The sequence below is a fragment of the Solanum stenotomum genome, chromosome 8 (assembly GCF_019186545.1).
Source record: "Solanum stenotomum isolate F172 chromosome 8, ASM1918654v1, whole genome shotgun sequence".
Lineage (NCBI taxonomy): Eukaryota > Viridiplantae > Streptophyta > Magnoliopsida > Solanales > Solanaceae > Solanum > Solanum stenotomum.
In genome coordinates, this window is record NC_064289.1 from 56,855,072 (window position 1) to 56,870,725 (window position 15,654).

At 35.6% G+C, this 15,654-nt stretch overlaps 3 protein-coding genes across 4 annotated transcripts in view; 1 reads left to right on the forward strand and 2 right to left on the reverse strand.

Annotated features, from left to right (window-relative positions):
* Nucleotides 1–11,418, reverse strand: part of LOC125872850 (receptor-like protein Cf-9 homolog) — a 345,297-nt gene extending 333,879 nt beyond the window's left edge. The window contains exon 1 of the mRNA XM_049553647.1: nt 8,967–11,418. Within this exon, the coding sequence (XP_049409604.1) occupies nt 8,967–11,310 (2,344 nt within the window). The 5' untranslated portion in view covers nt 11,311–11,418. The remainder of the gene's footprint in view (nt 1–8,966) is intronic.
* LOC125872869 (vacuolar protein sorting-associated protein 2 homolog 3-like) lies at nt 590–7,614 on the forward strand. 2 transcript variants are annotated; one of them, XM_049553664.1, is made up of 11 exons: nt 590–693; nt 974–1,018; nt 3,096–3,130; nt 3,323–3,373; nt 3,515–3,619; nt 3,712–3,783; nt 5,301–5,372; nt 5,482–5,562; nt 6,311–6,346; nt 6,444–6,522; nt 7,342–7,614. In XM_049553664.1, the coding sequence occupies exons 1-11, from the start codon at nt 660–662 to the stop codon at nt 7,410–7,412; spliced, it is 681 nt and encodes a 226-aa protein (XP_049409621.1). In that variant the 5' UTR covers nt 590–659; the 3' UTR covers nt 7,413–7,614. The 2 variants fall into 2 exon arrangements, with proteins under 2 accessions (XP_049409621.1, XP_049409622.1); XM_049553665.1 differs by having other exon boundaries at nt 6,467–6,522; nt 7,342–7,611.
* A 2,877-nt stretch (nt 11,419–14,295) lies between the features above and the next one.
* Nucleotides 14,296–15,154, reverse strand: LOC125872865 (receptor-like protein Cf-9 homolog). The gene has a single exon (XM_049553660.1). It carries the CDS (start codon nt 15,147–15,149, stop codon nt 14,316–14,318), a length of 834 nt encoding a protein of 277 aa, XP_049409617.1. The 5' UTR covers nt 15,150–15,154; the 3' UTR covers nt 14,296–14,315.
* Between the last annotated feature and the right edge of the window lie 500 nt (nt 15,155–15,654).

A 15,654-nucleotide genomic window follows, 5' to 3' on the forward strand; every position in this document is an offset into this window, starting at 1 on the left:
TTTTACAATATAAATAGATATCTTTTAGGATTTTGCTATGAAATATATCCTTATTTTATTAATTATTTTTCATTATTCGCATCAAAATATATTTATAAAGTTCTCACATAATCATAGATTCCGTTAAAATTAATAATATTATTTTTTATTCTTTTCATTGATTTTATTATAGAACGACATTAAATTATACTCTCAATCAATATTTTTTTTTTCTGGATGAAATTAATTATTTTTGATAAAAAAATTGAAAATATTTATGATTTAAAAAAAGTATAAAGAAAAGATAAATGTTGATAATGTAAGGGTAATATGGACATTTAGAAAAGTCAGTTAGTAAAAGGGGAGGAGTATGGACATTCAAAGGTCATATCAATTGTAGGCGTAAAATGATTTTTTTTTTATTAATTCAGTAAGTGATCAAATAATACAAGATAAATATATTTTTAAGTAACCTTTGAACTTTGTGGCTTACTAATGTAATAACCAAAACTTTTGGGGTTTTGGAGAAAAAGAGAAGAAGAAGTCTCCTCTCCTCTGCTTGAGTTAAAAATATCAAAAGGTACAAATTCCTTGTAGCTTCCATTCTTCTCTCCCAATTATCAGCTTTTACTCAGAATCCCAATTTTCCATAATCTTAATTTGTTGTTTGTTCAATCAATATGAACATCTTTTCCAAGAAACCCAATGCCAAAGGTTCGATTTTTAACTTCTTGATTTCACCAAAAGTCATTTTTTTTTGTTTGTTTACGTAATTGTTGCCTTAGAATACTGATTTGGGATTGTCTTGAGGTAGGGGTACACTCTACCCTCCTCACCAGACCCCACTTTGTGGGACTGATTTGGGATTGAGGCTTAGTTTATTGATTGTTGGAACCTCTTAAAAAAAATTGAATTTTTATGATTCTTGGTGTTTGATCATTCATAATATTGAGCTAAAGATTTGATTTTCTTTTTTTTTGTTTTTTTATGACAGAGGCGCTTCGGGAGAGTAGAAGAGAACTGACTCATGCCACCAGAGGTAAACCAATTTTAAACTTTTGTTCCCCCTTTCCCCTGGTACAAGAAACATTGAGCTCATAGGACATCCATTGTCTCGAAATGGAACTATATATATATGTGCAGAAGTGAATCCAAGATTTAAATTTGATAGGTTTGGTCTTTAATGTTCTTAGCGCATAACTTATTCGACTTCTGAAATTATGGTTGGGAATATAATACTCCTTCAGTTTCAATTAGAATATAATGGTATTAAACATGCCATGTGGAAAGTTAGAATTAAAGAGTTGCCAAAAGAGATTCTTTTTTGAAACTCACTGTCTTAGAAGAAAGTAAGGCAAACAGATTGAAACGGAGGGAATATTTGTTAAAATTTTAGTGGTTTCACACACACAGAGACACACACATATATATCGATGTTCTGTATCCAAATAGTTGGTTCGGGTTAACCTGTTGCTAATAAGCTACATCTGCCACTGTATATATATGTTATAGAAATTCAAAGGGGAGTTATAAAATATGTTGAAAGGTACACACTATCTTTAAATATTGTCTAGCTGAAGCTGCATTACCTCAATTGTTATAACTTCCGTGATTAGTTATTCTATTTTAATTTCATATATCATTGGCCTTTTCTTCACCTCTTCTATAATTTGATAATGTGTAGAATGATGAGAAAAAATGCAAGGGGCAAGGTAGTATTTGAATTGAGAGGCATTCAGCTGAAAATTGACAATTAGACCATTATGTAGTTGTAAAAGGAGGAGGCTTGCAGTTGGTTGATGCATGACCAATGTAAAAATAGTCAAAACTATGATGTGAATACTCTAAATACGAAGAACTTATATTGTATCCTGCATAGTTTGGATTGAGACACAGTTGATATGATATTAAATTGTTAGGTCACTGGTACTAGATGATATTGTGGGGACTTTATGAGCTATGCCAATATAGGTTTGGATAGTTGACAGAAAGTATTATTAATTCCAATCAGAAAAGAAAGTAATGTTATTGTAAACCTGAGGTATACAAGTGAGATAAACAGTGACTCTACAGGCTTAGGGAGTAAATAGAGTAACTCACTGGCAGAGGATTTAACAAGTTTATTGATCTCAACATCCACACACACGAAAGCCTTTGGAAGGTCTTCCAAACAAGCGTGGGTCTTTTTGAATCTTTGTTTAAATTGGCCTGATATACCTTGTATAAGATGCTCCAGTTTTTATTAAGTGTCTTCTGCAGTAGCTACTTGTATCATAAATGACAACCGTGCTAAATATTTTCTTTTGGATAACCATAGTGTCTTGGCATTGCACACACCTTGATTAATTCTACACGGCACTAGCACATGTACTGGGTAACTCTATCCACCAAGGCTTGGATAGATAAGAAAGAAATCACCTAGTTGTTTGCCTCCTATGGGAAGTGAATCTGAGACCTCATGGTTCTCAATCCACTTCATTGACCACTAGGCCACACCCTTGGGTGCCACAACAGTGTTATTACGTTCAACCAAGGCCTTTCTACTTGCGCAAGGATGTAAAAGATGTTCTTAATCTTTGTTTAGGTTGGATTACTGTTTGCATTTAGGAAATTCATTATTGTGTCTACTAGAGATTGGGGGATACTGTAAAGTCTTCAATAGTGAATTGCTAGATTCTTGTGCAAAGTATCTTTCTTTGTGGAGTGGGGATGGGGGGAACTAAATTGCCCACTGCCTGGATTGGCTCACACATTTTTTCTAACTATGGACAAATTTCTTTCATTACCCATTTCTTTCAAATGAATATACATATGCCATCCATTCTACTTGGGCAACTTTATGTTAGCTTTAACATGTTTGGGAACTGGATGAGATGATGTTCAATTGTAGGTAACGTAGGTTAAACCACGTTCTGTGAATGGGGATTTCAAATGTTAATAATTCATTAATAAGTTGTAATTTCTTTCCCATCAGAAGATGCACACAATCTCTGTTAATATAGAGGGCAAGTTAGGAAGATCATCACACTGATATCCACAATTTTCTTTTTGGTGTGGAAGTTCTTCTTGTAAGTAACTGTTGAGTAATATATTTTAGTTTTAATATTGCGATGTAGGTATTGAGAAGGAAATTTCTGCTTTACAATCAGAGGTATGTCCAGATCTTGTTTCTGATGACTGTTCTTGAAAGTGCATAGTGTGTGTTCATAAGATACACTTTTTTTTGCGATTTTAGAGCTTGTATAGCTTTTCATATATATATATCACACTTCCTTTACTTATGGTTCTTCACATGATATCACATCAATAAGAGATATTTTTATTTATTTCTTTCATGGAACAGGAAAAGAAACTTGTTGCTGAAATAAAAAGGACTGCTAAAACTGGAAATGAGGTGGGTCTCGAGCATCATCCCTGGAGACTTAATTAGCAGTTGTAATTTATCGTGTTGCTGCTTAAGTAACAGCTGAATACTCCGATGGTATTATATCATTTGGAACTCATGTGTCATCTGCTTTTCTCTCTGCATTTTCAGACAGCAACAAAAGTTCTAGCACGTCAGTTAATCAGGCTTAGACAGCAAATAGCCAACTTGCAGGGCAGTCGGGCTCAAATGAGAGGTATAGCGACTCACACACAGGTACTCCTCCAAGTCCATGCTACATGCTTGCTGATTTCAGTTCCTCACTCCTCTTTTACGGATGCATTTGAAAAGCTTAATGCCCATTGCAGGCAATATCTGCCCAATCTTCGGTTGCTGCCGGCATGAAAGGAGCCACTAAGGCTATGACTGCTATGAATAAGGTTTGATGACCAAAGATCATGATATCTAATTTAATATTTCCATTTGATTGTTTGAGAGATCTGCATACACTCTGTCCTTCTCATACCCACTTTTGGGACTGCACTGGGTTTGTTGTTGTTGTATGAGAGAATGAAACATACAAAAAAATCTCAATTGTTTTTATCCTTAAAAAAAGAATGAAATTTAAACTCATCTTCATACACACGTGGCTATAATTCAAGGAAATGGGGAGACCGACGAGGTTGTCTCACATCGTATTGGAGCGTGGTGGATGAAATGGAAGCTCGGATCTAGTGTCCTATGGAATAAAAATGTGTCACTGAGACTTAAAGGTAGGTTCTATAGAGTGGTTGTTAGCCCAACCTTGTTGTACGGGGTTGAGTGTTGTCCAGTCAAGNGGAATAAAAATGTGTCACTAAGACTTAAAGGTAGGTTCTATAGAGTGGTTGTTAGCCCAACCTTGTTGTACGGGGTTGAGTGTTGTCCAGTCAAGAACTCTCACATTCAGATGATGAAGGTAGCATACATGATGATGCTTACATGAATTTTTAGGTATACTAGGAGGGACAAGGTTTGGAATGAAGATATATGGGACAAGGTGGGGTGGCTTCCATGGAGGATACGATGCGGGAAGCGAGTCTGAGATGGTGTAGGTTTGTGAAGAGAAGCACCCCAGTGAGGAGGTGCGAGAGGTTGACATTGATAGGTCTAAGGAGAGGTAGGGCGAGGAAGAATTGGGGAGAGGCGATTAGACATGACAAGACACATTTCAGCTTAACGAGGACATGACCCTAGAAAGGAGAGCATGGAGGTCTAAGATTAGGGTAGATGGTTAGTATGTAGTCGAGCGATCTCTCCCTTTCCAATGGTAGAGCGTGGTCAAGCCTGGAGCACCTATCTACTCCCTTGCCAATATTATCACTATTGTGCTAGCATTATCTTATTCTCCAATTTTATTTTACTACTATTGTTGTGTCTTGTTCTTTGGTTTTCTTTACTATTTGATGTCAGTACTTCTCTGTCTTTAATATTTTCATCGTAATTTTTTTTAAGCTTGCATTCTTCTGAAAAATCATCTTTCTTGAGCTGATGGTGTATCAGAAACAACCTCTCTACCCACAAAGGTAGGGGTAAGGTTTGCGTACACCCCACCCTCCCCAAACACCATTTGTGGGATTACACTAGGTATGTTGTTGTTGTGTTCATCTTCATATACATGGAGATGGATCTCATGATGAGAGGGTTCCTGCACTCTTCACTGGTTGGTGGGACGCTACTTCTCGTTCTCTTGAACCCTCCTAGCTCCTTGTGAATAAATTAATGATGTGGGTTATATTGGGACTATCAGTTTGATCCTTTCGTGTTTCTCGACTCCTCTTTTCTTTGTTCCTTTTTCTTCTTGCCTCCATTATTTGGTTTATTTTCATATTACTCATTAAAACATGGCATTTGTGTTGTATGTGAAGTCACCATCATTCCGTCTAAATTTTAATAATTATCAGTTGACTCAATGCAGCAAATGGACCCTGCAAAGCAAGCGAAGGTGATGCAAGATTTCCAGAGGCAATCAGCTCAAATGGATATGACGGTAAGACTGATTGCGCATTACCTACTGATTCTAAAATAAAATCATATCTCCTTCATGTCCACTCAGATTATTAGAAGTCAACTCAATAATATGGTGTTCGTATATGTAGACTGAAATGATGTCAGATGCCATAGATGATGCTATAGATGATGACGAAGCAGAAGAGGAAACTGAAGATTTGACAAATCAGGTATGCTTTCAAAATCCCCATTTTGTAATGACTGAAAATAGTTAGTGGACGTGCACCAAGCAATGTGTATTTACTTTATGCTATCTTAGTAGTTGATTTAATTGAAAATATCCAATACGTATTGATTGCTCTAGTGATGCAAGTCTTCATAAAAACTCGCACTAAGTTTGGGAACCCTTATCCTTTCCTGCGAAAACCAAAGCGTCAAAGACATCGGTCACCTAGTAAATAAACGATGGTCTGCGATGTCATTATGATGTCTTTAGGATCATTGTCTTTTTAATAGAATGCATTATTTTGGATTCTTTTCACGGAAAATGGTAAACGTTGCCCCTAACATTTGTGATTTGTCTTATATATGTCGTTCACTAATCTATCAGCTCATAAAAGCCCCCAATGTTACCTTCTATCTCAAATATACCCCCGAAAAAAAAAGGTCCAAATATGTCCCTCACACTAAAGGTGGAAGCTGCGTCGGGGTATGTTTTGGACCTTTTTAATTGTTTAGAGGTTCAGTAGAGTCCATTTAGGACCCCAGGATCTCAGATTCAAATGGTGACGAAGTTTTGCATCATATATTGCATATGTATTTTCATTGAAAATGGAATGACGATTGAATGTGGAATATTCTTTCTAGAAATCGATTAATTATGAAATGCATTAAATATATATATATACTAAATTTCTTTACACATGGTCCCACCTACTTATCGGCTTCTTGCATGTTAACTCAATCTTATTTTTGCAGGTCCTTGATGAAATTGGAATTGATGTTGCCTCACAGGTTAGTTTTTTATTATTGTTTCACATTGGAAAAAGTAGTATTTTACTTGCAAGAAGGAAAGGAGTTAAGTGCCGACAATTACCGTGTTAAATTGAAGATCCCGTGTTTTAATCTGGACAGTTGTCAGCAGCTCCCAAGGGCAAAATTTCTGGAAAAAGGACTGAGGAATCAAGCAGGTTTGTCTTCATTTTCTTTTGATATAGTCTTTTTGTTACTTTATTGCCCTTGAGTTTGCTCTGAAGGCAGGACTTGAAAGAAAAGTATGCTTTAGCTTGAACAATGAAGTTAAACCATAAAGATAGTGTAACGAAGATGAATGTGTGGTAGGCACACAACATGGGTTTGAATTCTATTGATGAATTAAGTTTGGTATTTTAATGGAGAAGGACAGTGGGAAGAGGCTCAAATATCCATAGAGTTTGAAGCTAGAAACAACATATTTCTCAGATATTCAAAAAAAGAAAGAAAAAAAACCTACAGAGCTAGGTTTCACTAACATGGTTCCTTTGCTAGAAATTGCTAGCCTGGTTAAAGCCGTGCTAGTCTTCACTCGACTATCTTGGTGTTGGAGCTGTTGATCTGAGCTATCACTTTAATCTCAACCGAGCTCAACAAATCGAGTGTAATCTTTAACAAGCTCTTGGCGGTTCAAACTTACCAATTTGGTGAAACAATTAAAACCACAAAAATTGTAGGCCAACTTGGTCTGAGCTACTTTAAAAAATTGAAAAGGAGAGTATAGAGACTAAAAACGGAATACATAATAGGAGCTATTACAACTAGGCGATAATGGTAAATGATGAACTAATTTTGACTCAAGTACTACTGTATCCTCTAGCAAAATTACTAGACATCTTGAGTGTATTGCTCACTGACAGATAAAGTATGTTGCGCTTTTGGTTTTCTATTTTTCTTTCCTGTAAATAATCATATCGTATTAGTATGAAGTGTTTTTTTCATGCTCTTTGATCTCATTAATCATTTCGTGCTGGCAGTTCGGGAATCGATGAACTGGAGAAGAGATTGGCTGCACTTAGAAATCCTTGATGTCAATATCTTGGACTAGTTCTTATGGAGTTTCACCACACATAAAGCATGATTACTGTGAGTTTTATGTACATAATTTTGCTCCAAGAATGCTGTGATGCATCACTTGTTGGTCTTCTTTGAGTGATAAATGGTTGTCCAAAAGTTACAAACAATGTATTTGTCATTTGATAAAGTCAATCTTAGCATGACTTTCTTTCATCCCTTGTCATGAAATTTTTTACTTTCATGTGCTAGTGTTTAATAATGGTGGTATCCAGAAGCAACCTATGCAAACCTCGATTATTTCACCGGGCACGTGTTACCTCCCACCAACATAGGTATTGGGTAACTGTGCCACTGGTGGTTACTGGTTAGGCAGATGGGAAGTAATCACCTATTAGAAGATAATTCGGGATTACTTATTTGTGTTGCTGACCCTCCACGTGTCCTTTTCGATTAGGGTTAGAGGCAATCAAATGTATAGCCCCATGGTTAGTTACGAGTGAAACGTAAACGGATGATATATTTAAACTATTTCTCGGAGTAAAAGAGCTAAAGTGACCCTTCTTCGTAGATAATTATGCAAAAGATTAAGATTTTCAAATCTGGATCTGTATATCTTTGTAAAAGCAGGGGTAGAAGCACAAAAATTTAACTCTTCTCAACGCTCTCTTTAAACTGCTGCAAAACCTCAGCACACAGCAGCGAGCAATCCAACACTCTGCCTTCACTTCTTTCTCGAGCTAAATAGGGACAACACAACACATTCTTCAGCTTGTTCAAAAATTTATTCATGACTAAGTCCGTCTTAGATTCTTTGAATTGTAAGTTAGGGATCAGAGAAATGTATACATTCCATTCAATACACACAACATTTATTGAATAACGTTAGAAACTTACATAAACTTTATATATCATCAAAATTTCATATATTACATTTTCCAAGTTAAGAAGAAAGAAGCTTACTTATAAAACTAAAAAGAAACTAAAAATCAAATCCATTACGCCAACATCTTCTTATTCTCGGCATCTGAAAAAATAAGATAGTGAGTCAAATACTTGAGAGTTGATCACTGATTGAATTTAGTAGCCACTGTTATAACAACTTCCAAGCTTTTCAAATTTTTAGCTTCTTGAATTTGTTGGAAAAACAAATATGCTTCATATTGAGCATTAATTAGTTGTTGTTATTAACAAAAAACATGTAAACTAATATATTAGTAGTTAGAATAAACTAAAAAAGATTAGTGTAGATCTTAGCTTGAATACCTGAAGTTCTGAAATCAAATCCCTCTTTATTGGTAACTTGTCTAGAAACGATTCTCTCTTCTTCTGTAGTTCCTTTGACTTTGCCGCTTCTTTCTCCTTCGCATGATAATTTTGTGTTCCAGTTCTTCAATGATTCTTGCAAGCCATTTCATATTTCCAGTTGAGATCATGAAATATATTATGGATAATCCAATACACAGTCCACTACCATAGCCCATCAGGGCAGCTTTCCAAAAGTTATAGAGAAATTCAGAATTGCTTTCTTGATCGTCTAGTGCAGATACTGTATAATTTGTCTCTGACACATGATCATTGCCACAACCTTTTGAAACTGGAAATCCACGCAATCCATCATTACCTTCATATGAATTTCTCTCAAAGGTATGAAATTGAGGTCCTTGAGGGATGCATCCTTGAAGATAATTGTGGGAGAGATTTAAGAATTCAAGAGACGTTAGAGAAGCAAGTTGTTGTGGTATCTCTCCCGAAAGCTGGTTAAACGAAAGGTCCAATGATTCCACTACAGATAAACTTCCAAGTGATGGTGGTATATGACCTTGCAATCGATTATGAGATAAATTCAGTACCCGAATCGCAATGAGATCTCCCAGAACACCAGGAATATGTCCTTCAAATTTGTTGTTTGAAAGATCTATAACTGTGTACAAAGACCAAATTCTCACAACTTCTAGCTTCAATCCCTTTGATACAACTACCACCGAGTCTAGGTAATCTCCATTTCCTTCATAACTTGGTAACTTCATTGTTTGATCAATTGTCCTCATGCCTTTCAAATGTTGAAACATACTCGTTGATAAGTCTTTTGAGAAGGCATTGTTAGAGAGATCTATGATTCGAAGATCAGGAAACATGATTTCAGTCCCTGAAGATCTTATGGGTCCATGCAATTTATTCGATGTCAATCTTAAAACTCTCAGCTCTGTCAAAGCTCCCAACCACATGGGAAATGTGTCATTGAGGTGATTATCTCCCAGATCAAGAACTTGCAACTTTTTGCAATTGGACAACGACCGAGGGATTCTCCCCTCTAGTTCATTGCCATGCAAGTTGAGACTTATAAGTGAACTTCCAATGCTAAAATTTGTTGGAAGAGTCCCAGAAAGTTTGTTATTCTGCATATCAAAAACCTGGAGGCTTCTAATATTGCCAAAACATTGTGGAATTGCTCCCCTCAGATTGTTTCTGCCCAAATTTAGTATTCGCAGTGATGTTAAATTGGAGATAGATGAAGGGAGCTCTCCACTGAGATTATTATGTGACATCATCAATAACTGGAGGCCACTGATATTACCCAAACATTGCGGAACTTCTCCCTTCAAGTTGTTATCGTTAAGAAACATATGAGACAAGTTGTTCAAATTCCCCAATGAAGCAGGAATAGAACCACTAAGAAAGTTCCTACCCAAAGCTAGCATAGTAAGAGACCTTAGGTTACCTATTTCCTCAGGAATAGTGCCAGAAAGGTGATTATCAAAAAGAATCAAACTAGACAAGTTGTTCAAATTCCCCAATGAAGCAGGAATAGAACCACTAAGAGAGTTTACACCCAAAGCTAGTATAGTAAGAGACCTTAGGTTACCTATTTCCTCAGGAATAGTGCCAGAAAGGTGATTATAAAAAAGAATCAAAATAGACAAGTTTTTCAATTTTCCCAATGAAGCAGGAATAGAACCATTAAGAGAGTTATTACTCAAATGTAGGATACTAAGAGACCTTAGGTGACCTATTTCTTCAGGAATAGAGCCAGAAAGGTTATTATTATAAAGATACAAACCAGACAAGTTGCTCAAATTCCCCAATGAAGCTGGAATGGAACCAGTAAGAGAGTTATTACCCAAATGTAGGTCAGTAAGAGACCTTAGGTAACCTATTTCTCGAGGAATAGAGCTAGAAAAGTGATTATCATAAAGATACAAAAAAGACAAGTTGCTCAAATTCCCCAATGACGCTGGAATGGAACCAGTAAGAAAGTTCATACCCACAGATAGCTTAGTAAGAGACCTTAGGTAACCTATTTCTTCAGGAATAGAGCCAGAAAGCTGATTATTATGAAGAAGCAAAAAAGACAAGTTGTTCAAATTCCCAAATGAAGCAGGAATAGAACCAGTAAGAAAGTTCCTACCCAAAGATAGCTTAGTAAGAGACCTTAGGTAACCTATTTCTTCAGGAATAGAGCCATTTAAATGGTTGTCAAATATATGGAGGATCTGAAGCTTGGCTAGTGAACCGATTTGTTGTGGGATTGTTCCTGAAATCTGATTGCTGTTCAAGTCAAGATAGACAAGATTAGTGAGATTACTAATCTCAGGTGGAATGGTGCCAGAGAAATTGTTCATGCTAAGATTAAGATTCTCAAGAAAAGGGAGAGATGAAAACGGAAAAGCATACAGGTTACCAATGACACGGGAATTTGTAATATTCAACCTGTTAACCCTACCATTAAAGCATACAATTCCATACCAGTCTTCGCATGTATTAGAGCTTGGCGTCCATGAAGCCAATAAGGAATTATTCTGGTTCTTGAAAGTTGCTTTCCATTTCAAGAGGGCAATTGCTTCCTCAGTGGAAGCAAATGCAACTGTAAAGAGGTAGAAAAGAGTGAAAAACTGAAGTGAAGAGAATGTTTTGCTAGAAACCATCATCATAGTTTGAGTTTATTGTTTCAGATTCATAGGATTTGATATTGTACGTAACTTATACTAATTAAAGATCAACAGGAAACGCGTTTTCTCCAAATTTGCCAATTTGGCTTCTATCAGGGAAAAAAATGTTGTCATTCTCAAGTCAAATTTTGGATTGTTTTGTGTTAGAGATCTAGTTCAGCCAAGGAATTCTCATCTCTACATAATGGACCATATTCAACAATTCTTAGTCTTAGACGTTACGATGATTCGTAATGTCTTCTCTCACATGTTTTGTTTTTGTCTTTGAGAAAATGTTGTCATTTTTCAATCTTTCTTTGTCGTGTTGAGAAGGGTGTTTTATTTTTATGGGACCTGCTAGATATTGATGTTTGATGATGTGGATCTTTTGAAAAATGAATAGCCAAATAAATGAAGAGCCAAGAAAATTAAGAGATAATGGTCAAAATTAAATTTGAATATCACTTTTTTTGCGAGTTTTACATTCGAATAATAAGTTATTTATTTTCCCTACTTGAACTATTGTCGTCTCAATTTGAAACACAAATTATTCACAAACAACTAAGACTTATGGGTTTCGAGGAGTGAGTGTAATTTTATGGTAAGTGGCCAATCTGTCAATGAAATGTGTAAAAATTAGGTGATTTTTCAATCTGCCAAATAAAGTCGTGTTGCAAAGGGTATTTTATTTTTATGAGACCTCCAAGAGTTTCACATTTTTCATGCTCGAATATTTTGATAAAATTAAATTTCAATGACTCTCAAATCGATTTTCCAAATAAAAGAATTTCTTCACTGAGATTATTTTTTGATATGATGAAGTATCTTGTGGAATTTGTCGGAATAGGTAATGATCCTTGATGAAAACTGGATATTAATAGTTTTTTTATTAGAGATAGATTAAGATATTTCAACCTTCGAAGATGGTTTCTGGATATTAAAACTCCAATTCTTTCACTTCACACGCGATCACTCCGAAGATGGTTTGTGGATAAATTATTGTAACTTATAGTACTTTTTCTGTAGTTTCAAAATATATAAATTTTATTTTAAATTTTTTAAAGACTTCATGTTTGAATTTTTGGTGAAAATTAAACTATTTGGCTCTTGAAAATCCCGACTATGCATTATAAATTGAGATAGAGGGAGTAATCTTCATATGATTGTTTTCGCAAATAGTAATTAAACACATATCTCTGGTCCCAAAAAGAACAGGAAATGCATTTTCTTCAAATTTGCAAATTTGGTTGCTATTAGAGAAAATGTGGTCATTCTCAAGTCAAATTTTGAGTGGTTTCGAGTTACACATTTAATTTAGCAAAGGACTTAGTCAAAGTGGCCAAAGTAGTTCTGTTATCACACATTGGTCATGACCACTCTTAATGTATGATACAGACATGTTTGGTTTTCAATTCTTATNAAGAACAGAAAATGCATTTTCTTCAAATTTGCAAATTTGGTTGCTTTCAGAGAAAATGTGGTCATTCTCAAGTCAAATTTTGAGTTGTTTCGAGTTACACATTTAATTCAGCAAAGGACTTAGTCAAAGTGGCCAAAGTAGTTCTGTTATCACACATTGGTCATGACCACTTTTAATGTATGATACAGACATGTTTGGTTTTCAATTCTTATCTCTAAAGTAGTGGACCATATCCAATCATTTTCAGGACATTTGATATTAATCTTAGGCATGAATCTCTCAACCTGGTAAGGAGTATTTTTCCATTGATGGAAGAATTGCTCTTTAGGAGATGGAACAGAGAGCAACATCTTGATTTGATGGATAACCTGATTACATTTACTGCTAACACAAACATGAATTTGTAGTTGTAGTTGAGGCACATTAGCTATATCTTCTTAATTTTGTGCTTCCTGTTCTTGAATCTCTCCTTCATTATGTTGAGTCATAGAAGCAGTTTGATGTTGCAGAGGCACAATAGCCATTTGCTGCTGCATCATCAAGGCTTCGTGTTGTAACGGTTGTTGTGATTGAGTCATATTGGCAACCTGTTGTTGCATGAGTACACCATAGTCATGGTAATGAGCCATTTTGTGCAGCATTTGTTCCAGAGTTGGTTGAACTATTAAGTGCATCCTGTTAATTATCAGCTACCTCGAATAGATTATACGAAACTTCCCTGTTTTTTAGGGTCATTTTACAAGATTCTGTCTTGCCAGTGCTGCTTCATATAGATTATCCAACTTGGATCATCTAGTATACCCCCCTGTATCTGTAAATAGAACAGACAAATGTTTCAAAATAACATTATTGCAATTGGCAAAGGAAAGTTTCAAAGTGCTACGAGCACAAGGAATATCATTGATGAATGCAAATGAAAAAAACAGTTTACTTTGAGTAAGCCTGTTTGTATAATAAAAGGCTAAGCGAAGGGCCGGACCACAAGGGTATATTGTATGCTACCTCACTGTTTCCACATCAACCTTATCACAAAAAATTAAAACTTGGCCTCTCCCACCATAATAACTAGCTTTGGGGTGTGAGATATTCTCTCTCTTCTATCGTGCGCTAAATATCTTCCTCCATTCATTCAGCTCTCTAAGATTCTTTGAGGTGAGTATTATTGATCCGAGAAATGCATACACATCATTCAATACACACAACATTTATTGTATATCATCAAAATTCATAATATTACATTTTCCCAACTGAAGAAAAGCTTATAAAACTAAAAATCAAATCCAACATCATAAGCTGCAACATAGGAAGAACCAAATCCATTACGCCAATGTCTTCTTATTCTTGGCATCTGAAATAGCTTAAAAAATAAGAAAGTGAGTCACACAACTATAATTTTTTTGCCTCTGTTATCACAGTTTTCAACTGATTACTAGCAATTCGTATCACGCGTTAATAAGTATTTTGTTTATAACAAAAAAGCATAAAACCTAATATATTAGTTGTTAGAATAAACTAAAAAAGATTAGTGTAAAACTTAGCTTGAATACCTGAAATTCTGAAATCAAATTCTTCTTTACTGGTAACTTGTCTAGAAGCGATTATTTCTTCTTCTGTAATTCTTTTGACCTTGTTGCTTCTTTCTCCTTCGCATGATAATTTTGTGTTCCAGTTCTTCAATGATTCTTTCAAGCCATCTTAGATTTCCAGTTGAGATCAAGAAATACATTATGGATAATCCAATACACAGCCCACTGCCATAGCCCATCAGAGCTGCTTTCCAAAAATCATTAAAAAATTCAGAATTGCTTTCTTGATCGTCTAGCGCAGACTCTGTATAATTTGTCTCTGACACAGGATCATTGCCACAACCTTTTGAAACGGGGAATCCACGTAATCCATCATTATCTTCATATGAATTGCTCTCAAAGGTAAGAAATTGAGGCCCTTGAGGGATGCATCCTTGGAGATAATTGTGTGAGAGATTTAAGAATTCAAGATATGTAAGAGAAGAAAGTTGTTGTGGTATCTCTCCCAAAATATGGTTAAATGAAAGGTCCAATGATTCTACTAAAGACAAACTTCCAAGTTCTGGTGGTATATGACCTTTCAAACCATTATGAGACATATTCAATACCCGAAGAGCAATGAGATCTCCTAGAACACTAGGAATATGTCCTTCAAATTTATTGTTTGAAAGATCAATAACTGTGTACAAAGACAAAATTTTCACAACTTCAAGCTTCAATCCCTTTGTTACAGCAACTACCGAGTCTTGGTAGTATACTCGATTTCCTTTAGAACTTGGTGCCTTCATTGTTTGATCAATAGTGGTCATGCCTTTCAAATGTTGAAATAGACTCGTTGGTAAGTCTTTCGATAAGGCATTGCTAGAGAGATCTATGATTCGAAGATCAGGAAACATGATTTCAGCCCATAAAGATCTTATAGGTCCATGCAATTTATTCGATGTCAACCTTAAAACTCTCAGCTCTAGCAAAGTTCCCAACCACATGGGAAATGTGTCATTGAGCTGATTATCTCCTAAATCAAGAACTTGCAACTCTTTGCAACTGGCCAAAGATTGGGGGATTTTCCCCTCTAGTTCATTGCCATGCAAGTTGAGACTTCTAAGTGAACTTCCAATGCTAAAATTTGTTGGAAGGCTCCCAGAAAGTTTGTTATTCTGCATATCAAAAACCTGGAGGCTACTAATATTGCCAAAACATTGTGGAATTGCTCCCTCTAGATTGTTTCTGCCCATATCTAGAATTTGTAGTGATGTTAAATTGGAAATAGATGAAGGGATCTCACCACTGAGATTATTATGTGACATCATCAAAACCTGGAGGCCGCTGATATTACCCAAACATTGCGGAACATTTCCCTTCAAATTGTTTCTCGGCATATACAACACTTTCAGTGATGTC